Source organism: Lissotriton vulgaris, chromosome 2_1 (genome assembly GCF_964263255.1).
Source record: "Lissotriton vulgaris chromosome 2_1, aLisVul1.2, whole genome shotgun sequence".
Taxonomy (NCBI): domain Eukaryota; kingdom Metazoa; phylum Chordata; class Amphibia; order Caudata; family Salamandridae; genus Lissotriton; species Lissotriton vulgaris.
Genome location: NC_141687.1, coordinates 1,041,637,576 through 1,041,661,065, shown reverse-complemented (window position 1 = coordinate 1,041,661,065; position 23,490 = coordinate 1,041,637,576). Strand labels below are relative to the sequence as shown.

Sequence of the window (23,490 nt, the reverse complement as noted above, 5' to 3'; positions counted from 1 at the left end):
TTCGTTTACATGTTTTTATTGTTGTAAACATTAAAATTGTCTTTCTTTTAAAGAAAGAATTGTCAGGGGGGAAAAAGGTCCGCGACTCTAGTTTGTCATACACCATAGAAAAAAAAGGCAGCGACTTGTATATTGTGCCATACTGAAATGTACAAAGGAAAAAAAACTACTGGGTATGGCAATATCAAAAATGTTCACTTAAGCTAGAAATAATATTTTAAACTGACATATTTTAGACATGAAAAAATAAAACGAAAAGTGCCGAGAAGGTTCCAGGGAATTCTGTATAAATACAAGCACTCTGGAAACAGTCAAAGGCTGCTGCTGCATGCAAGGTTAGCGCTAAACAACGAAATATTCCAAATATAAACGCTTTGTTTCCATTGACAATAGTACGTACAACACTTACAAACGAGGAATGTCTGACCGGTGTTACAAACACTACTGCCTCACTTTTTAGGAGTTAGCATTTCCGTAATACTTGTTCAGTCTTTTTATTATTATATACAACTGAGAAAATGGTTAACCTCAGATATCTAACAATCTTTATTTTAAAAAATTCTAGCAGACTACATAGTGTCTGAAATACTATTTATATAATACAGGCACGAGTGCCTATAACCTTTCCAGCCTATATCATCATGCTATCCTCTTATACACGTTTTCGTAATTCTTTTTTTTGTACAAATACACCCTCCAGTGTTTAACAGGTATTCATAAATAGGCACAAAATAACTTAAAAAGCCAAAATGCATATGTTAAATTTACAAGCATGTTGCCTTCTTAGGGGTGTAGGCTTCTCTCCGCTTCGGTGTATATATATATATATATATTTTATGTCACAGTTTCTGTCCATTGCAGACCATGTCGAGCGGTTCGAGAGAGGAGTGGGGTTCGATAATACTTTAATAAACAGTCTGTAGCTGCGACTGGCCTGGTCTGTTTTTGAGAGCAAGCCCGGGTCTCGCTGGGCACTGCGAGTGCAGTCCGTGCTCTGTGCCAAGGGGCCGGCCTGCCCTGGTCATTCTGTCCACTGCTGGGCACCGCCCGCAGCCCCAGGGGGCAGCTGGCCCCAGTGTGGCCCTGGAGGCGCCTGGAGGTCCGCAGCTGGCCCCAGTGCCTTACGGTCCATTCGAGCCCGCTCCGGGGGTCTTAAAATGGCAGCGTGTCCAGGAAGAGCTTGTCGATGATGGCGGGGGGCGGGACCAGGTCCTCCAGCTTCAGGTAGAATATCCGCTGCAGGCCCTGGGTGCACAGCGTGCGCAGCTCGGGCAGCTTGCCCAGGAGCTTGGACAGGTAGTTGGGGCGGTTCAGCCCCCCGTTATTGAAAGTCACATGGTCCTTCAGGCAGTTGACTATCTTGTTTTGGAGTTCCTCTACTCGCTTCGGCTCCTTCAGCCCGTGCCTCTCTGAGGAAAAAAAGAAACAAGAGATAGGTGTTAGCCTCTTCCGCACAGCGCTGCAGCCCCGTGTGCCTGGGGGTCGCTGTCAGACCCTGTATCAGGCACTTGTACAACAATAAGCTGAGAACGTAGGTCTGCCTACGTAAGTTATGAGGGACCCACCTAGTATTTTGCTCGTTTTTTATTTTGGGTCTTGCGTCCCACAGTTAAAATCGAAAAGCAAAATGAAAAGTTCTCGGCTGCAAAATTAAACTCTACTGGCTGAGCCGCTCCCACGTGATCCGGGGTGCACCAGATCTCGACCTGTGCTGTGCGCCCTCAACATAAGTTCTACTGGGACCCCGGAGTACTCCCCGTGAACTCTTGAAATCCCAAACGGCTGGACTCGGACCACCTAATCTCGTTTAGAAAGTGTGGGACCTAGCGACACGTTACCCCCCATCCTTCCATATCCGCTTCTAAGGGGGTCTTAAATACTTGTCTCCGCAGAGCGGGACCCCCTTATTTCGAGGTCTGCACTTCTGTCCTTGGCGTCCTGAGATGGCGCATTGAAAAACTCAAGACATTCGCTCGTTCCTCCACACTCGGGGCTCTCGTCCTCTGTCTCATGGCTACTGGCCTGGGGCTACCTGAGAGGCCAGCGGTGAGAGGCCATGGGCACTAGTGACCTCTGGCATGAGACCCACTCTCTCCCTGACCATCCACATCTCTAAATTCAGACTCTGTGGGACAAGTGGCAGTTGGCCTGGGTCTCTCTGCTTGACGTCTGCAGTGAGAAACGCCGTGCACAAGTGACAACAACGTAGCGTGGTTGATTTTACATCCACAAGCTAGATTGTCCAGCGACCCTCGAGGCGTTGGCTCCAGCCACTGGCATTTGGTGCCAGGTCAACTGAGAGGACCACGTTGAAAGGCTACGGGGAGGCTGCGGGTATATGTGACACTTCAACTGCGAACCCATGAGATCTTGAACCTCTCACCCATGGCCTGCTCCCCTGAGACCTGCAACGTCTCACCCTTGGCCCAGCCCCCCTGAGACCTCGAACTTCTCACCCTTGGCCCCGCCCCGCCCCCAGACCTCGAACTTTTCGCCCTTGGCCCAGCCCTTGAGACCTAGAACTTCTCACCATTGGCCCAGCCCCTGAGACCTAGAACTTTTCCCCTTGGCCCAGCCCCCCTGAGACCTAGAACTTCTCGCCCTTGGTCCAGCCCCTGAGACCTAGAACTTCTTGGACTTGGCCCAGTCCCTAAGACCTATAACTTCTCACCCTTGTCCCAGCCCCCCCTGAGACCTCGAACTTCTCGCCCTTGGCCCAGCCCTCCTGAGACCTCGAACTTCTCACCCTTGTCCCAGCCCCCCCTGAGACCTCGAACTTCTCGCCCTTGGCCCAGCCCTCCTGAGACCTCGAACTTCTCGCCCTTGGCCCAGCCCTCCTGAGACCTCGAACTTCTCGCCCTTGGCCCAGCTCCACTGCGACCCCGAACTTCTGGCCCTTGGCCCAGCCCCTGAGCCCTAGAACGTCTCGCCCTTGGCCCAGCCCCTGAGACCTATAACTTCTCGCCCTTGGCCCAGCCCCTGAGACCTAGAACTTCCCACCCATGGCTCAGCCACCCTGAGACCTGCAACGTATCACCTTTGACCCTGCTCCACTGAGACCTCGAACTTCTCACTCTTGGCCCATCCTGCGTGAGACCTCGGATGTCTCACCCTTGACCCAGCTCCACTGGGACCCCGAACTTCTAACTCTTGGCCCAGTCCACCCCCTTTATCTGGAACTTCTCACTCTTGGCCCTGCTTCCCGGAGACCCCGAACTTCTCACTCTTGGCCCAGCCCCTGAGACCCAGAACTGCTCCACCTTTTCTGCTGGGAAAGATGCAGCAGGACGAGGCTGTCGAATTGACGCTGGCCTGGGAGACCTTGAGATGCCAAGGTCACAGGCTGGGGATACTTCTTCGAACTGGTGTGGCACCCACGGATTTGGAACAAATCACCCCTGGACACCCGGCTGTGAGACCCGCACTGAGAGGCTGTGAGGAAGAGCGACGCCTGACTTAGGAAACCCCAATTCCCTCTCTCCCGCCCAGGCCCATGTTGCGGTACTCGAGGCACTTGTGTCAGACCCCCTGAGATCTCGAACCGCTAGCCAGCCCCCTGAGTCCCGAGCCCGCCGAGGCACGCACCTGTCACCATGGCCAGGGCGGCGATGCAGGAGAAAGCCGAGATGTCGATGTTCATGCTCTGCAGGTTGGAAGAAAACTCCACAATGGCGTCGATCCACTCCCCGAAGCCTCGCACACACTGCAGCCGGTGCAGCACCACGGCGTTGCAGAAGATGAGCTTCCCCTCCACAGGGTTGGACCTGAGGGAACACAAGAACACACCTGGCACTTAGGATGCGTAGTGAGGGGCGGTGATTCGTATGCCTGTGCACTTGAAGAGATATTATGCCCCACTAATAATATGCACACCACAGGAGGGCACGCGCTGTACTGGACTTACTGAGTGGATGTGTGTGTGTGTGTGTTTGTGTATGTGTTTGGGGCATATCCCTTTTAGATACTCCTGTTCCACGTGTCAAACATGGAGCAGCGTGGTGCTGGTGTTAGTGATAACAACTTATGCCGGGGTGAAGGCCACCTGATTGTACCAACAGTAACCTGGCTGATTCTCTCTCTGGAAGAGTTCTTGGTGGGCAAATTTAACATGAACGTGGTGCATCTCACACACACACAAACACAGGGGTAGTGTTGGCCTGTCTGCAGATGGGCCATTCCTGGTCTGAAAGTTCTCACACGCATTTAAGGTGGTTGTGACTGCAGAAGGATTGTTTGTAGGCCGGGATTCTGACACACACGCACGCATGCATGCAGGCATACACGGAGACTGTGTCTGTTGAAGGGTTCTTGGGCCTTTGTGTCTGCCGGTGGGTTCTTGGTCGGTCGTAAAACTCAAACCCAACGTAAGCAGGTTGTGTCTACTGAAGGGTTATGGGTGAGACGGAAAGCGCTACGGAAGGACTACGTGGTTTGGAAAGCTCCCACCCACGTGTAAGGTGGTTGTGTTTGCTGCAGGGTTCTTGGTCACTCCGAAAGCTCATAGGCATGCACAAGAGGGTTGTATCCGCTGGGGGGTTTCTAATTGGGCCTAAAACCTCAAACGCAGGTAAGTAGGTTGTGTCTGTTGAAGGGTTCTTGTGTGTGTGGGTGCGAGGGGGGTGGAGAAGTTCAAGCACGTGTAAGGTGATCCTGTCTGCTGAAGGGTTCTTGTGTGTGTGGGTGCGAGGGGGGTGGAGAAGTTCAAGCACGTGTAAGGTGATCCTGTCTGTTGAAGGGTTCTTGGTCGGCCCAAAAGCTGGCGGGCACATAAGTGTGCTGTGTCTGCTTGGAGGGGGTTTGGGGGAGAGGATGGAAGCTCACACCCACGTGTAAGGTGAATGTGTCTGTTGAAAGGATCTATGTGGGCTCAGACGCTCACACACACCGTGGGCAGGTTGTGTCTATGGAATGGTTCTTGTGTGGGTGCGAGGGGGGTGGAGAAGTTCAAGCACGTGTAAGGTGGCCGTGTCTGCTGAAAGGTTCTTGTGTGTGTGGGGGCGAGGGGGGTGGAGAAGTTCAAGCACGTGTAAGGTGATCCTGTCTGCTGAAGGGTTCTTGTGTGTGGGGGGGGCGAGGGGGGGTGGAGAAGTTCAAGCACGTGTAAGGTGATCCTGTTTGTTGAAGGGTTCTTGGTCGGCCCAAAAGCTGGCGGGCACATAAGTGTGCTGTGTCTGCTTGGAGGGGGTTTGGGGGAGAGGATGGAAGCTCACACCCACGTGTAAGGTGAATGTGTCTGTTGAAAGGATCTATGTGGGCTCAGACGCTTACACACACAGTGGGCAGGTTGTGTCTGTGGAATGGTTCTTGTGTGTGTGTGTGGGGGTGGAGAAGTTCAAGCACGTGTAAGGTGAATGTGTCTGCTGAAAGGATCTATGTGGGCTCAGAGGCTCACGCACACAGTGGGCAGGTTCTGTCTGCGGAGGGGTTCTTTGGGGGGGAGGGGCGCACGTGTAAGGTCGTTCATGCACAGACCAATGCTCACACGCTGGTGTAGGGTGGTGGTTGAACTTGCGCGAGGCCTTGTAACCCCCTACAACATCCGTACAGGCCCGACTGGAGGCACCACGACCCCCCAGAAGCAGAAGAGACCCCTCCACCCCGTACCTGTAGGCCAGCCGCAGCACGAAGAGCTCCAGGAAGGCGGATTCGAAGAGCAGGTCCTGGTCGTGCTTGGGCAGCTCCAGGAAGCCCGGGATCTTCTCGGCCCAGCCCCGGATGATCTCCATGGAGCCGGTCAGCAGGTCGTAGAACTGCTGGATGTGCTGCGTGTCGTCCCCGTTCAGGTGGTAGTCGGGGTTGGCCTGGAACTGCGTGGAGAGAGAAAGAAGCGCGCGCACACTTAATGAGGTTGCCTCGATCAGATCACCCGTGAAATTGCCAACCCCCCCTTTCGAGGAGGGGGGCATTGTCTTAAGATCAATTAAAGCCATCCCTGACCAGTGAGGAAATTAGACGTTCCGGGACAATTAATTCAATTAGGGACAGGGCCGTGAGGCCGCAGCGCCAGATCTGCGGCGTGACATTTCCCAAAACAATAGGAACACAGTCCGGGCCGGCTTTATTAGAGCACCACGGCGCACTCCAAGATTGTCAATTTACTGGTCGCCGCATTTAAGTGGGTACTTGTGCGTGCGCCGCGCCTGCTCCGGGTATTCGGCTAGTTAAATGTGTTCACAATGCGCACCAGTGGGCAGTGTAATGCTGCATTTCTGTGGCGGCACACAGGAAGTTAGTTAGCTAGGCAAGCGGCCTAACTCCCACCAACATGTGTAGGAAGTGGTAGCTCCACTCTCCACTGAAGCGTGTATTCTTTGTGGCAGGTGGCTTCAAATCTCATACAAATTAAATAGAACATGTATGCACTCAATACTATATCAGTGAGTACAGCTGGGCCCCCCTGATTAATGCTGAAGCGAGTTGGCACAGAAAAGTGGGCATTGCACACACTTGCAAATCGTATGGGGTCTGCGAAGTGCGGCTAGCACACACCACTCTTCCTATACAATTGACCACAACTTGGACTCAACATGTGGGCAGTGGGTAAAACTATGTGTTGTGGGAAGTGGAGTGTACTCTTCTACCCTTCTAGGCTGAGGGTGGCCCACGAGTTTAGTGTGGGCACGGTGGTACCTCCGGGGGCATCGTGCCCCCCAGGCTCTGGGCTATTCCTGTAGAAAGTAGTACCTCAAACTGTGTATTATTCTTTTTAGCAAGATGTGCTTTGTGTTGTGTGCTAACTTGCGCGGGCAGTGAGGCTTCGCGTAGCCTGCTATCCTAGTGGGCAGGGGGCGCACCACGTGGTACGCAAACCATCTAGAGGAGGGGCACCTGCACCTGAGGTCAAGGAGTGCCCACGTGGTGGAATATATGGTTGGAGCATGGCGCCCTGTGGGGTTTCATATCATCGAAGGAAGATTTTTCCCAAAGATGGGCAGGGATGGCCTCTGCACTAGGGTGTAGGCGTAGGACGCTCGCTGGTGGGAGCGGGGCGGGCGCCATGCCTGGTGTACTATACTTCTGGGCAGCGGTGCCCGTGTGGGCATGGGGACTCGTGTGAAGTGCTATACCTTCGGACGTGGATGCCACATGTGGACAGGGGTACCCGTGTGTAGTGCTATACAGCAGACATGGATGCCACATGTGGAGAGGTGTGCCCCCTGTGTAGTGCTATACTATCGGACATGGATGCCACATGCATGTGGACAAGGGTGCCCGTGTGTAGTGCTATACAGCAGACATGGATGCCACATGTGGGAATTGTGCCCCCTGTGTAGTGCTATACTATCGGACATGGATGCCACATGCATGTGGGCAGGGGTGCCCGTGTGTAGTGCTATACAGCAGACATGGATGCCACATGTGGGCAGGTGTGCCCCCTGTGTAGTGCTATACTATCGGACATGGATGCCACATGCATGTGGGCAGGGGTGCCCGTGTGTAGTGCTATACAGCAGACATGGATGCCACATGTGGGCAGGTGTGCCCCATGTGTAGTGCTATACTATCGGACATGGATGCCACATGCATGTGGACAGGGGTGCCCGTGTGTAGTGCTATACAGCAGACATAGATGCCACATGTGGACAGGGGTGCCCCCTGTGTAGTGCTATACTATCGGACATGGATGCCACATGTGGAGAGGGGTGCCCGTGTGTAGTGCTATACAGCAGACATGGATGCCACATGTGGGCAGGTGTGCCCCCTGCCTAGTGCTATACTATCGGACATGGATGCCACATGCATGTGGGCAGGGGTGCCCGTGTGTAGTGCTATACAGCAGACATGGATGCCACATGTGGGCAGGTGTGCCCCCTGTGTAGTGCTATACTGTCGGACATGGATGCCACATGTGGGCAGGTGTGCCCCCTGTGTAGTGCTATACTGACGGACATGAATACCACATGTGGGCACTGGGCAGGGTGCCCCGTATGGTGTGCTCTACCCGTGGGGCAGGGGTGCGGCCCAGCTCTGCCCATTCTGGCTCCCACTTACCCTGGAATAGTCCAGGCTGCTCATGGCTGGGTTGGAGTCGACGTGGGCTCTCACCAGGGCACTGATCAGACTCACCGGGGGAGAGGGTGGAGACGGCTCCTGCGGGCTCTTCGGCTTGGAAGGTAAGCGACCCCTTCGACCTTTCAAACTGTCGGTTCGAACCACTGCAAGGCAAAGAGAAAGAACACGTCAGCGGATTCTATTGTTTTGGGTGCAACAACCTCTCGGACAACATGGCGACCCTGTTTTAAAGTAGATTTGTCGAACATAGCGCACGGACCTCAAGGCACTGAATGGCAAGGCATTAAAGAAGCACGCGCAGGCTTGGCAAGGGAGGGTGTGGTGCAGGGGGGCATGCATGCGTGGTACTGGTTAGTTCAGTATACAGGTGGGCAGCGGAGTGTGCAATGCGTCAGAAGAGGGTGACAGCTTAGGGCGTGTAGGTCGTGCATTTAGAAACTGTGCGGCATTCTTAAAGGGCCTGTCTGAGTAATGCCCTTTGGGAACCCTAGTCGTTGCTAATTAGCAATCGTTATGTATTATGTGTAGATAACCGGAAGTGACACGTGCTGGAATATAACGTATCTATCAGAAACCATAATGGCACTACAGGGCAAATGGCCACACACCGTCAATCTAACGGGCATGACCTGGTCACGCACCAGCAATGCGGTGCAAGGATAGTGTGTGTGGGGGGTCAAATATGAGCACGTGGTGTGGTGTTTTAGTAGCAATGGTGTGGTGTCCCACGTTAGGGCATATTGTATGCATTCAGTGTGGTCTCACCTGCATGCGTGTGGAAAGTGTATTCAGGAATGCCCCTGTGCGTGTGTGCATACTGGGCCCACCTGTTAGCACGCAGTATGAGTGCTGTGTGTTTACCGCTCTAATGCCAGCACGTGGGCCCGTGTCTTCTGGAATCTAAGGTTACATGTCTGCACGAGCGGTAGTCTTGTGTGAATGCCGCGGGTCGGACGTCCAAATGAACTTGACTGTGCGTGAGTGTCACGAGCAGTGCGTGACTACCAACGTGCGTGTTGTGTATGGCGACCAGGACGGCCGTGTTAGGCGTTAGCAAATAAGGGGTGATTTATGAGGAAGAGTAGGGGTCAAGCATGAACAGGTAGAAGTATTATATCAGGGAAAGGGACTGGTGGCATCTCAATAGGAGAGGGGGGCAGGTAATACCAGGTGGGGAGTTAGCGAGGGGTGAGCAGCATGTTTCTGATCGAGTTATGGCGCAGTAGAAGGAGGAGGACTGCGACTGGAATAGCAAGGTCCTGGCACCAGAGCGACGGGGGTTTACATAGTGGGGGCTGCCAGGCAGGAGAGTGGGGAAATGTTGACGTGTTTACTAGGTCCCGGGTACTCGAGTAATGGGTTAGTCCTGTATCGGGACGGAGCCATGTTTATGGCACCGCGTGTGCATCAGCTGTTTGAGTAGAATGTTATGGTTTAAGTCACATTTTGCATGTGAGTGGTACTACCAGTAAATATGTTTATGTGAGGTGGTCCAGGGCAGGAGAAAGATTTTGCCTGTATAAGCAAATATGTTGCATTTGAGGCCTTACAGATTAGGAGAGGCCCTCTATGCGCGGTGGTCTGTATTGGGACAGATGTTTTATGTGAATGTTATGTGTTAGGAGAGGTGCTCCATTGCGGCAGTCTGTACTAAGAGGAAGGTTTTTCTGAGTGTTGTGTATTAGCACAGATATATGAGGCGTTAGGTATTAAGAGAGATGTTCTACATCTGATGTTCTGTGATGGTCCATTCTAGGGGAGATATTGAATGCGACCATCATGTATTTGGTCGGATGTCTACATGAGTGTTATGTATTAGCCCAGATGTTTTATGTAAGGCATTATGCATTAGGATAGCAGTTCTGTGTGAGGTGGTCTGTATCGACATGTGTTTTATGTGAGAATAATATATTAGGAGGTATGTTTTATGTGAGAGTTATGTTTTATGTGAAGTGGTCTGTATAAGGAGAGAATATTTATGTGCCGAGTTCTGCATTAGGAGAGATGTTTGTGTGAGATGTTCTCTATTAGGAGAGAGGTCTTAGTGGAGGTGTTCTGTACTACAAAGGTTTTATGTGAGGAATTCTCCATTAGAATTGAGAGCGATATTTAATGTGAGTGTTAAGTGTTAGGAGGTCTGTTTTATGAGGGGTGTGATATACAAGGACGGATGTTTTATTTGAATCTTATGTTTTAGGAGAGATGTAAGGTGTTATGTATTAGGAAGGGTGTTTTACGACAGGTGCTCTGTAATCGGAGAGAGGGTTTATGTGCAGTGTTTTGTATTGGGACAGAGGTGTTATTTGATTCATGTGTGTAAGGAGAAAATTTCTATGTACCGTATTCTCTATTTGGAAATACGTTTTATGTGGGGTACTGTGAATTAGGAAGGAGGTTATTTCAGTGTTATGTATGAGGACATATATTACATTTCAATTAAATGTGGTAGGAGAGAAGGTTTATGTTGGATGTTATGTATTAGGAGCCAGGTTTCATGTGAGGCGCTCGGTATTAGGAGACATGCTTTGTGAGAATGTTGTGTATTTGGGAAGGCGTTTTAGAGAGGTGTTAGAAAAAGGCCAAATGTTTTATTTGACTCATGTATTAGAAAATATGCTTTATGTGAGGTTTTCTGTGTTAAGGGAGATTGCTATGCGGGGCGTTCTGTATTAGGAGAGAGGTTTCCTGTAAGGTTTTCTATATTAGGAGTGATGTTTTACATTGGGGTATTATTTATTTGGAGTGGGGTTTCCTTTGAGTGTAATGCATAATGACAAATGGCTTTTAGAAGAGATGTTTTGTGTGAATGTTATGTATTAGCGGAGGTGTTTCAGAGAGGTGTCATGTATGAAGAAATATCCTTACCTGCATGTTTTATTTGAGTCATATGTATTAGGAGAGGAATTCAATTAGAGCCTTACATTCTAGGGGAGATGTTTCATGTGAGGGGTTCTGTGTTAGGAAAGATGTTGTAAGCGGTGTGTTGTGTATTGCTGTGAAACATTGAGAGGAACAGAGTCGAGAGCAGAACTGGGTCGAGTGCATTAGAAAGCAGAGCACATCAGCAAGGAGAGGTGTTATGGGTTAGGGAGAAGGGTGTCAGGGTGTACAGTAGGGCACGTTGCATTAGTAAGATGGTGTCATGAACTGGAGTGAGGCATTGAGTATTAGAAGGAGGCATGCAAAGTTCTAGGGCGAGGGACTGGGCATTAGGAAGACAGTGTCTGAGCTTAGACTGAGGTGATATGTATTGAGAAGGTGGCTGTCAGGATCGACAGTGATGTGTCAGATATTATAAGAAATGAGGGGGTGTGAATAGGGAAGATTGTGTTACATTTCAGAGGGGGTGTTCTGAATTAGAAAGATGGCATTTTGGGTTTAGAGTAAAATGTGATGTGTTAGGAAGAGCGGTGCTGGGTTGAGAATGAGTTATGTGTTGAGAAGTGGGTGGCTTGTTTGGGAGAGGTGTCAGGGATTAGAGAGATAAGCTATGTGTTAGGAAGAAGGATGCCTGAGTTCAAAGTGAACCCAGATGTCAGTCCGAACAGATAATATAGCAGAAATGGGCCTTGTGTGTTCCATGCTTGAAAGTGTGGCAATATGTGTTATTTGGAGGGATGCCTTCATGAAAGAGCGAAGAGTTATGTGCCCAGAGTTTGAGTGCCTTGTTTGAGACTGAAGTGTTATGTCTTACAGCTAGGAGTGCCTGGGATTCAGAGAGAGGTGTTGCTGCCATGAAGAGTGGTATCCGGCCTAAAAGTGGGATGTTATTCGTCGCCGCCATGTTGGAGAGGTTAACCTGGATGTAATAGTCAATGCAAGGTGCCCAAAGCACGCCCCCGATCCGTACCTTCTTTCACCATGCCCACGGCCAGACACTTCTGAAATCGACAGTACTGACATCTGTTCCTGCGACGTTTGTCAACCGGGCAGTTTTTATTCGCTAAACAAACGTATTTAGCATTTTTCTGCACAGTGCGCTGCGGTGGGGAGAAAAGGAGAGGGCGTTAGAATCCTCGTGCTCGTTCCCATTAGCTCCGCCGTCGCATCTGACCAAGATAAAGCGTCTGGGGCAGGCTGTAATTTTTGCAGGGCATTTAGCGCCGGGAAATGCAGAGCGTTAACACGCGAGCGAACCCCCCAGCTCCGAGCCCTGCTTTGTATGCCAAGAGGAGCAGGAGGCACTCAGTAAATACAAATCCGTGGGCATTCATATTATTTACATTCCTTGGAGACTGCCTCCATTTAAAATGATAAGATTATTCAATCAGGATGGTGAAATAAAGAGATCACTTAATTTCACCATAGGGAATTCGGTTCCACTTGGTTAGCTCAGACACGGCTCTCTGTCCTATCCAATTTAAATCTGAAGGCAGCTTCCAGCACATGCAAATTACCCGTGCTCGCGTTGAGGCAACTCAAAAGCGGCAAAAGACCCTGAGCGACTGTGTGAAAGCGCTACGAGCCGGGGCCTCGCTGAGCACAAGGGGAGGCCTGGGGGGTGCACATATACTTGAGCAGAAATAACACCACCCAATAGCCTTTACCAGATAATAAGCGGGTATTGAGACTATCTCGGGACTGGACACCAGGCTTGCAGCTGTCAGGAGGCCTGTAACTACTGACCCTAACAAAGGCAATTTATGGCAGAAAGTGGTAGGGATGTTTACCCACTGATTTGTGCTGAAGCCTAAGATGCTTTGGGTGGGCACAATTACGTTGAGAAATATTTATATTTTCGAGCTAGAAAAAACAGATGTCCCTCTAAATATGGAAAGTTGCATTGCATGCTTTAATGAGGAAATCTGAATGCCATTTATTAATGTCGCCAACTTCCCACATTTTCACACGTGCAACGGCTACCTATTATAGCCTGGCCCATATAGAAAATCCAGTTGACCGGTTACAAGCGGTTCCCACATGATCGAGCTACTGGCTTTGATGATTCTGTACATACATTAAGCTCCCATAAACACAATTGTGGTTCGTTCTTGCTGTATCGTGGTATTTATAGCCCAATTGCATAAATTCCCTCAAGTCAGTATTTTACATAAACAAATAAAACCTCACTTGTTCTTTTCCTGCCCGAAGTCGCTATGCCACAAATTAAAACCATTTGCAACCGGTCAATTGTACTTTCCACCAGTAGTAAAACTTACATATGTACAGAAATACTTTCAAAGTGACCATATGAATGCATGTCAAGGAGAGGCAATATTCCAGTCACGTGCCTTGTGTGTATTTTAGCAAGGGCCTTCTTCGGTGGCTGTGTGCACTGTGAACTGAAGCCCAACAGTACCCTACCTGCTACTGATATGGCCCCGTTATGTGGAGTGAAAGTATGGAGTGGGGATGAAGATGTCAAGGGGACGCCATGTTTCCAACCAAACCAGCGTATCAAGGGCGGGTGGCCTACACTGCATTGTCCTGGCACCAGATGATCACCATATATGTACCATCAGAGGGATGTGATAGTGCACCTGAGAGTCAGGGGACACCGTGCTTCCGGGGCTAGGTGTTTTTGCTGAATAAATGCATTTTGTGGCCTTGGTTCAGAAACTATGTGTCTTGACCTAAAGAGTAAGTGTACTGTGTGCAGTAGAGTTCAGGACTGGTGCCCTGCCTCCTACTGCCATGATCACCATATATGTGACATTTGTGTGGGATGGCCATGTACTTGCCTAGCAGTGTGAACCCATGTTTCAGGCACTATATATTTGTTTTGGATACCAAGCAGTGGTTCAATGCATAGTTGACCTAAAGTCTCACTGCACTCTATGCAAGGGAGCGGACTTTCCCAGATCCTGCAGTGTCACTATACTCAGTGCAAGGTGGGCCTGGAACAGCATAATGTCCCCCAGTGACATGATTATGTATGTGCCGGCCAGTGGGCGCCATGTGTCTCGTAGTGAGTGGCAAAATCTTCTATAGTGGCCGGGTGTTGAGTGCAAGGGGGCAGAATCAGTGGCCTAAAACATTACATAGGTGCCCTGTGTGTTGGATGTCCTTGTACATGCGTTCCAGGAGGGACGTCATACTTCCAGTGGCCCCCAAGTGTCCTAAAGTGTGAGTGCACTTGGTGCCTAGTGGCTCAGGCCTGGTGGCATGCCTCTCAGTGACACGACCTCACAGGGCACCGCGTGGCATGCTAGGCGGTGGCGCGGCCTCTTACCTTGAAGAAGCCCTTGCAGCCCTCGCAGGTGCGCACCCCGTAGTGCTGGCAGGCCGCGTTGTCCCCGCACACGGCGCACAGGCCCTCGTTGGACGGGGAGCCCCGGGAGGGCGGCGACGGCGCCTGGCTGTCCATCAGCTGCGAGGCGTGGCCCAGCTGCAGGCCGGGGAAGCCCATGGAGGCCTGCTTCCGGAGGGGGTTGGGCAGGGCGAAGGCCTGCTCGTGGTGGGCCCCGGAGGCCTCGGCGCTCAGGGGCACGTGCAGGGCGCCGTCGAAGCGCATCTGGCAGCTGGAGACGGGGGTCCCCGGCGGGGACTGCTTGAAGGAGAAGAGTGAGAGGCGCGGCGGCGCCTTGCGCGGCTCCAGCATGTGCGCGCCATAGCCCTGGTGGAAGCCGTGCAGGGGGCCCGGCTCGTCCCACAGGGCGCCGCCGCCGTGCTGCGCGTGGAAGCCGGGCCCCGCCGGCGGCGAGGAGGGCTTGTAGTAGCCGCCGTGCGGGGGAGGCGGCAGCAGGTCCTCGGCCGGCCCCAGGTGGCCGTGCTGCGGGTAGCCGTGCATCTGCAGCTCCTCCACCTTGATGGCGGCCTGCTGGCCGGACAGCGGCATCTGGTAGAGGCAGGGGGGCTTCACGTCGTAGCCGCCCGCGTTGTAGTTGTCCATGAAGGTGCTGAAGCTGGGCAGCGAGGTGGTGGCCGAGATCTCCGTGTTGGTCAGGTCCATGCTAAACTTGACGAACTCGGGCGTCAGGAAGTCGGAGCTGTACTCGGCCGAGGAGTGGTAGCTGTAGCTCTGCGAAGCGGGGCTGGCTCCTTGAGGCGACGACCCATACTGAGCCTGAACACAGGGCATGGCTGTAAATGAGACAGTTTAATGGATACCCATACTGTGCAAGCACACTCAGCCCCATTCCACCTCCAAGCACCACAACGCGCCCGCATACGGCAGCAGGCCTCACACACTGGAGGGGGCCCCCTCCTGGTACCTGGAGAGTTGCGTCCTCCTGGTATAAGGAGAGGGGCCACCTCTTGCAATTTGGATACTGGCCATCTCAGAGTATCTAAGGTAGAGACATGCCTAGTGTATCTGGAGCGGGTCCTCCCACCATATCGAATCCTCCCACCATACTGAAAAAGCAGCCACACGGGGTGTGTGCAGATACACGCCCTAGTGTTCCTGTACCCAGTGCAAACATTCACCTTTCGGTAGCAGCTGTTTCTAAAATGCCCACGATGCTAAAGTGAACAGTACGCATAACAACTCGACAATGCCACACATTATACTAGCATACAGACTCTAACCCACATAGTGAAACTGTATAACCCTCAATCGTATTCACTACACCTCCCGAAACACACACGCACATATAGACAGAGCAAATGTCAAATGTAAGGACAGAAAAGTAGAGAGAGCACTGACCGAAAGACAGAGGCGCACTGACAGAGTGGTAGGAATTGTGAACAGCAATGAATTATACGAACACAATAGCCATGTACAGACACAGAGAAACACCTCATTAAAGCCACACACACAGATAGATAGATAGAATGTCAGATACATAGATAGATAGATAGATAGATAGATAGATAGATAGATAGATAGATAGATAGATAGATAGATAGATAGATAGATAGATAGATAGATAGACAGACAGACAGCTATATAGACAAACGTATAGGTAGGTGGGAAGGTAGGTAGGTAGGTAGGTCGGTCGATAGATAGATAGATAGATAGATAGATAGATAGATAGATAGATAGATAGATAGATAGATAGATAGATAGATAGATAGATAGATAGATAGATAGATAGATAGATAGATAGATAGATTTTATTTGCAATGTTAATGGTATTACTTTGAAATGTAAGCGCAACCTACCTTCAGCCGAGTCACTGGAGTTCTCGAGGAAACTAAAAGAGGACAGTGTTGTGATTGTGGCAGCGTCCGCGTCGGGAAGAGTTGGCGCTCAGCGCGGGATTCTGTCTGTCCTGCCAGGTACCTGAAAGAGGCACACAATGCGCTTTAAGTCATTGCGTCTGCAGTATCAGTGTACCGCACCTCGAGTTACAACACAAACACGCAGGCGCGTTTATCGGTCCCTACCCCACGACTCCCGTGTTTAAGAATACAATTGCGCCTTCTTTTATACAGGGCCCTCTATCTTTTTGATAGCACCATATATGTGGCCTGCTCCAGGATTTAAAGTTGATTATACCGTTTTGGCACACAGCCCTCGACAGAGTAGTTATTGTGTAGATATGAGGCCTATTTGGGCAATCTTAACTACGCACTTATCATTCTGACTAAACAGATCCGAAACACGTAATGTTAATTTCTAGGAAGAGAGTTAATCCTTTGGGTGAGGTAAAGGGCATGTTTATTGGGGAAACCGCCAAGCCCTCCGGCCTTAACGAGGAAGTGCAGAGCACAGGAAGGGGGTGTGGCAGGCGTACAAATAAAAGGGCACAAACCGGCAAGAGGAGTTTCTCGCTCCTAGAACACACAGCCAGGCTCAAGCTCGTGTGGTACCTCTCCCAGATTACTTAGAAAGGAGACCCCAGGGAAAGCGAAATCAAACTGGCATAGCCTTCCTGTAACTTATCACTGTACCCCAGCGTTCCTAGGTGACAGCAACACTGTTCATATTCGTGGGCACGGCGTGTAAAACGCGAGTTCTTTTATGCTTCTTCAAAACTGAATTCAAACTTTGTTTAGGGGCAAATCCGAAGAACAGCCCCTTCCTGTTTTCAAGTAACACGCAGTAGCAGGTCGGCGGGCACAACAAACAGACACTTCCGCCGGCCCCGCACAGTCACGCCCGCATCTGACGGCGGAGCAGGGCGTCTCTTTAACAGCGACGGAGCCCTCTAACGAGTCTGGGGCCGAGCAGCAAGCCGTGGCACTCGACTGCCGGCTAATTGGCTCCTCGCGTCTGTGCTTGAAGGCCAGTGTGCCGTAGCTAGGAGACCGAGACACCGCCGCCCCCCGAGCCCGCCGAGGACTGCGGGAGCCCAGCCGCCAGCAGGTACCAGCCGCTCCCGGCCTACACCGCGGGGCCGCAGGCAGCCTGCTCTGGGCTGTGGAGGGAAGGAGGGAGCTGCAGAGAGTGAGGGAGCTGCAGAGTGAGGGAGCTGCAGAGCACAGCGGAGAGTTACAGATAGGAATGAGTTACAGACGAGTGAGCTACCGAGAGAGAGGCTGGCAACTACAGAGGAGTGAGCTACATATAAGGAGGCTGTTAGGAGAGAGTTACAGAGAGGAATGATCTACAGAGAATGAGCGAGCAGCAGGGAAGGAGTGAGCTACAGAGAAGGAGGGGGCTACAGAGTGCAAGGAGCCACAGAGGGTATCTACAGTAAAAGTGAGCTACAGGGAGGGACAGCAACCTACAGAGTACTGAGCTGCAGAGCAAAGGAGAAAGAAACAGAAAAGCAGCACGTTACCGAGAAGAGGAGAGCTACAGAGAAAGAGAGAGCTGCAGAGAGGAGTGAGGAGCAGACGAATAAGCTACAGAGGAGGGAGCTACACAGAGAGGTAACCAACTACAGAGATGGAGTTAGTTGCAAGCAAAAATGAAGTACAAATATGACCTAAATGCAGAGAAGGAGGGGGCTGCAGGGAGCAGGAGAGAGGCACAGAGGAGTGAGCTAAAGAGAGGAGTGAAGAAATGAGCTACCGAGATGAAAGAACCACAGAGAGACGGAGTGAGCTACAAATTGGGCTACAGAGAAAGAGTGAGCTTCAGGAAGAGGGTATACGGGTTGGGAGTACAGAAAGGGACTGAAAACCGAGGCAGAAAGAACTGAGTGAAATATACAGGAAAGGGGTCCTAAGTGCAGCTATCGGAAGGGGGTTCTTTGCAGCAGCAGAGTGAGCCCCGAGCAGCATGTACGAAGCGAGCTTCAAGTGCCAAGTACAGAGCAATACCTCGGGGCAGGGGGAACAGGGCCAGGACAGCAGGTGCACGCTGAACTCACATAGAGCGACAGTCAATCCGAAGCAGAAAGTGCAGCGAGAGCAGCAGGTACCGAGTGAGCACACACACAAGTAAATAGTGTGAGCGAGTCTACGACAGGAAACCCTGGACAGCAGACACAGATGGAGAGGGGGCTCCAAGCGGCGTACGCACAGAGAGCTTGGAACGGCTGGGTGAGAGGGAGCGGGTGAGTCACGGAGACAGAACTAAGTAAACCCGGAACAGCGTGGAGCGAGTGAGCGTGAGCCTGCAATGACATGTGCGGGGTGGCCCCATTACACCAGCACAGAGTGGCACCGTTACACCAGCACTGACTGGCCCCGTTATACCAGCACTGACTGGCCCCATTACAGCAGCACAGAGTGGCCCCATTACACCAGCACAGAGTGGCCCCGTTACACCAGCACAGAGTGGCCCCGTTACACCAGCACAGAGTGGCACCATTACACCAGCACACTGTGCTCCCTTACACCAGCACAGAGTGGCCCCATTACACCAGCACAGAGTGGCCCCATTACACCAGCACAGAGTGGCACCGTTACACCAGCACACAGTGCTCCCTTACACCAGCACAGAGTGGCACCGTTACACCAGCACTGACTGGCCCCGTTACACCAGCACTGAGTGGCCCCGTTACACCAGCACACAGTGCTCCCTTACACCAGCACAGAGTTCTCCCGTTACGCCAGTACTCAATAGGTCCGTATAGCAGAGTCGAGCTGACACTAGGCAGCAGTACATACTTTACCAGGAAAGTAGTACCAAGAGTAAGGCAGGTGCCTAGCACAGGTTTGGCCGGGTAGAGCAGGATGGGTCCAATGAGGTAGAACAGCATAGTGTACGCTCGGGACAGCAGCCTATGACAGCACGGAGGGTAAGACTGATACAGCAGAACATGGGGGTGAGTCAGGGACAGCAGCACGGGGCACAAGGAAGCAGCACAGAAAGTGAGTCTGGGACAGCAGAGCGAGCAGTGAGTTTGAGACAGCAGCAGAAGGAATGACCTTAGGATAGCAGCAGGGAAAGTGAGCCCGGATCAGCACCATAGAATGCGAGAGTCAGGCTTGGAGAGCGAAGCTGGGCGGGACAACCGCAAAGTGTGCCCACCGAGCCGCAGGTACGGTCTCCCAACAGTAGAAGTTCATAGGATTAGAGAAGTGGTCCTCCTGCGGATGATCGCTGCTGAGGAAGAAGACTCCCAAAATATAAGATCCTACGGCAGCAGGAGGTGTGTCTGGCGCTCTACGTACAGGAGACAAGTGTAGGGATGCGAGCCACATGGAGAGCTCCACGCGCCTGTTGAAGTGCCCTGCTTTGATGGTCCAGTGTCCTGTCACTCCTGTTCTGCCTGTCAGCACTGTCAGCACTTAGGCTACAGCCTGTCAGTGCTTAGTATACATTCTGTCAGTTTATAACGTACAGATCGTCAGTGTTTACAGTATAGAATGTCACTGGTCAATGTAGAGACTGTCAGTGCTTAGTATGCAGACTGACAGATTGCAATGCACAAGCTGTCGCAGAAGTAGGAACAGAGTGGCAGTTTTCAAAATAGAGGTTGCCAGTGCATAGAACTCAGACGGTCAGTTCTTAATCTACAGACTGCCAGTGTTTAGAACATAAACTGTCAGTTTTCAATGCACTGACTGTCAGTGCTTAGAAGCTAAACGGACTGTATTCGATGTAGAGACTTTCTATTCTCAGCACACAATTAGTGCTCTCTGTACAGACGGTCAGTGTGGACAGTGACAGGGGAGAATGTGTAGCCTCCTGCGGCTCTATGTACAAGATGACAGGACACAGTGTTAACGTCACCTGCCATTATATAAACACACAGACTGTAACATCGGATCCTGCCGATGCCGAAGGTAGGGAGCGACAAAACACAATGCGCAGAATAACAGCTCACAGGTGTAGAACTTGAGACCCCAACGCTCGCCCTACTTGAGTCATGGTTGCCCAACTAATAGTTTGCAGTGTGCGCCCATCATTCCAACATCTGGTCCCCAGTAATGTGTCCCAGTGCCACTGCACTAGAGTGCCCCCCACCCCCCAACCATAAAACAAGAGTATGCCCTGAAAACAGTGTGCCCTCGCAGCGCTGGAGACTGGTCCGCCTAGGTCAGCTAACGGGAAGGGTACTTACTGTGGGCTCTGCTCATCGCCTGCTCTTACATCTCCAGGGGGCAGTGGCACAGGGGCGCTGCTGCAGGCAGTGCAAAGAGGGCAGCACGGGGAGCGCGTGCCGGGCGGACTGGCTCTGCCGCCTCCAATGTGCCTTTGTTTATGTGCTCTCCCTATTCACGGTTAACAGGCTTCCCAGCCCTGCAGGCGTCAGGCGACGTCAGCGCAGCCAGCCAATCGCAGCGCTCGAGCCCGCAGTTGGCCAGCTCTGGCTTTGGTAAATTTCCGACGTGACGTCACGGTCAGAGAGGCTCTTAAAGTGGGAGCGGCTCAGGGCGTCCTGTGCAGTCCTGCCCCTAAAACGTGTGGGTTGTGAGCCCCGTGAACCCACGAGTGTGCGCGGAGGACGCTTGCGTGGACTCCGTCACACCGCTGCTCGGTCAGGTCCACGAGGAGGCCTAGTGTACCGCCAAGTATGAAGCACAGAGGCGCGCGTAGGGCCGGCAAGAGCCTTGAAGGCGACTCTAAGTGCACTGCTTAGGCTGACAGGCGGCCACACACAGCTTGGGTACTCGTGCACGCGAATCCAGGCACGCCAGGCGGCACAGACACACTTATTTCGGCAGTCAAGTGTATTCACGTGCACTCACGAACAGAGAATCAAAGGTGCACATGTAATTACAGACCACAGATACAACTCGACTGACAGACGTGCAAACAGGTGCCAACAGACACTGCGGACGCATCTGCACTGGTAGTTTAACATTGCCGAGTGATAATAATAATACAGACATACTAGTAGCGAAGTGTACACACACGTGCCCTCACATACAGACCAGCAGTGACAGACACACATCTATTGACAGACATGTACACACGGTGACTCAAAGACAGGTGCTGCTAAACACTTGTATCGGGAGTTAGGCATTGACAATAATCCAGACATGCACTTACACTGGCAGGGAGTGATAGCCACAGACTAAAAGGGCCTACAGACAAATAGGGTCGGGAATAACAGACATCCCTGAACGGACAGTCCAGCGGGATCTCCTTGACAAAATATAACAATGTACATACTGTCAGACACTAAGGACAGACATATACAAACAAGGTCTACCCACCTACCCATCAGTATTGACTGGTAGGTTGACAAACAAGGTCTTACTAACAGACGCTTAAACATACCTGTACTCACAAGTAGGATCTCACAGACAGCCAGGTAAGGTAGACATCTGAGACGCATAGCTGTATTTCCAGGCAGACCTCTAAATAAAGAATCTCAAACAGGCGCTGAAAAGCACACCTGCAATGGCCGACAGTTTGACTTGACTTGACTTGACTAACAGGATATCTCTGAGAGACATTATAGGTACTCCTGCACTGAAAGACAGGTGCACTGTACATACCCGATCTCACAAAGAGATAGGTACTCCAGGCACATATGCAATGGAAGCATATATAGCAGATGCTTACAGATACTGACAGACACCACTGGAATATCTGCATTTACATGTGTATACACAGAATCCCAGACTGGTAATGGCAGGCACTTCTGGACGGATACATAGCTTGGCACACAACATCTCACCAGCAGGTATTGCTAGACACCACAGGCACATCTCAATTAACAGTTTGGTGTAGAAGTAGGACCCTCTAGATCGAGAAGTTCTTAGGCACAGGTGTCATGACAGAAACTACTAGACCTCCAGAAGACTGCTAATGCAGTGACTGTCTGAGTGCCCTTGTATAAACAAGCATGGACTGACACGCATGTGCTACTAGCGATACCATAAAGACAGGCAGTGGCATGTGCTGGACCTGCAACCACCAGTATTGACCCATGCACAGAGACTGACCTATGCTAGCGGGCATGGTTTGTAAACAAAAAAGTATTTACTGACAAAATGTCTATACAGAAAGGGACATACTATAAATAGCGACAGGCACAGACCTGTACTGACAGCTTCTGCCTCAATATACTGAGAGAGAGACTTTAATGTAACTTGCTACAATGAGGGATCGACAAATAAGGTCTTTATACATAAGACATAGAGGTGCTGACCGATATGCTAAAAGATAGTGATGCAAACGATGCAGTGTAACATACAGTGAAGACACAATAACGTACTAACAAACATGGCAGGTGGGTTTCATACACTGGCACTAGGAGAGACGAGACGCAGATTTTACCAGCGTGTTGCGAGACACGTTACAGCAAGGTCTATTGAAGCAGGTGCTCTAAATGTGCAACGGCAATTAGGCACTAGCAGTAGAGGCAGGCAGACATATGGACAAATACTGACAGTCAAACACCCCTGCCAGGCCTACATCGGCGATTCTGGTAGTTGTCAACAATCAGAATCGTTAAGTATTCGCAAAAAGATGCCAAAAATCATTACCAGACAAAGTACAGAAAACAGTGCTGATGGACGTGCCACAAACTGGCACTTACAGGCACTGAAGCCAATCCACCGCTGACAGGCAGAAACTATATAGTGACCAGTAAGGACACATCTGACTGGCCATTGCTACAGACTAGCAGATACAGACCAGCGACGCAAACAGTATCACCTAGAGATGATTGCAAAATGACTTGCACTGGTATTGTGGTGCCACAGACAAGTACCGTAGTATATAAGATCCACACTACAATCAGCTATAGCTTTACTCAGCTACACTCAGTTCTACAATACGTGCTACGGGTTCTCACAGAAGTACACTACGTATAAGAACTGGCTTCCACACAACACTTACAGAAAGAAGGGCGCATAACCCCTCCGGGCTGGGAGCGCAAGATTCCTATGCCTGCCATATACAACCGAGGGGAATGTAACAGAGTTTCTACCGCTTAAAATACAGAAATATATGTCTGTACACCTGCCCGCTCTAGACAATGCTGATAGACACGTACCGTCCTCAGAGGTGCACAGTTACTGCAGACACCCCGCTCCACATGGCTGGAACGTCACACCTGACTGCTGCTCCTCTTCTGATTGCCTCTGTGTTCTCGGCAGTCTTACAAACGCGGTGGATGTCCCGTCCCCTAACTCCTCCTACACTTGTCAGGCTCGTTGTTCTTCGAGCACCCTCGTGCGCACGGTTCACTCGGGAGCATGCACCCAGTGCTATGTGCGCGTGTCTTGGTTTCTTTCCTCGATACATATAAATAGGTGCTTCAAACGGGGAACTGTCACATTTTCCAGTTCCGTGTT

The 23,490-nt window shown here is 51.3% G+C and overlaps 1 protein-coding gene across 4 annotated transcripts; it reads right to left on the bottom strand.

Annotated features, from left to right (window-relative positions):
* Positions 1–23,259, bottom strand: NR4A2 (nuclear receptor subfamily 4 group A member 2). Of its 4 annotated transcripts, none has more exons than XM_086956674.1 (8): positions 20,301–20,430; positions 16,060–16,180; positions 14,186–15,036; positions 11,864–11,993; positions 7,993–8,156; positions 5,605–5,807; positions 3,586–3,764; positions 1–1,409 (listed from the first exon to the last, which is right to left on the bottom strand). In XM_086956674.1, exons 3-8 carry the CDS (start codon positions 15,032–15,034, stop codon positions 1,153–1,155), a joined length of 1,782 nt encoding a protein of 593 aa, XP_086812800.1. In that variant the 5' UTR covers positions 15,035–15,036; positions 16,060–16,180; positions 20,301–20,430; the 3' UTR covers positions 1–1,152. The 4 variants fall into 4 exon arrangements, with proteins under 4 accessions (XP_086812800.1, XP_086812803.1, XP_086812802.1 ...); XM_086956677.1 differs by having other exon boundaries at positions 9–1,409; positions 14,186–15,019; positions 20,301–20,427; XM_086956676.1 differs by having other exon boundaries at positions 9–1,409; positions 8,068–8,156; positions 20,301–20,314.
* Positions 23,260–23,490: the final 231 nt, after the last annotated feature.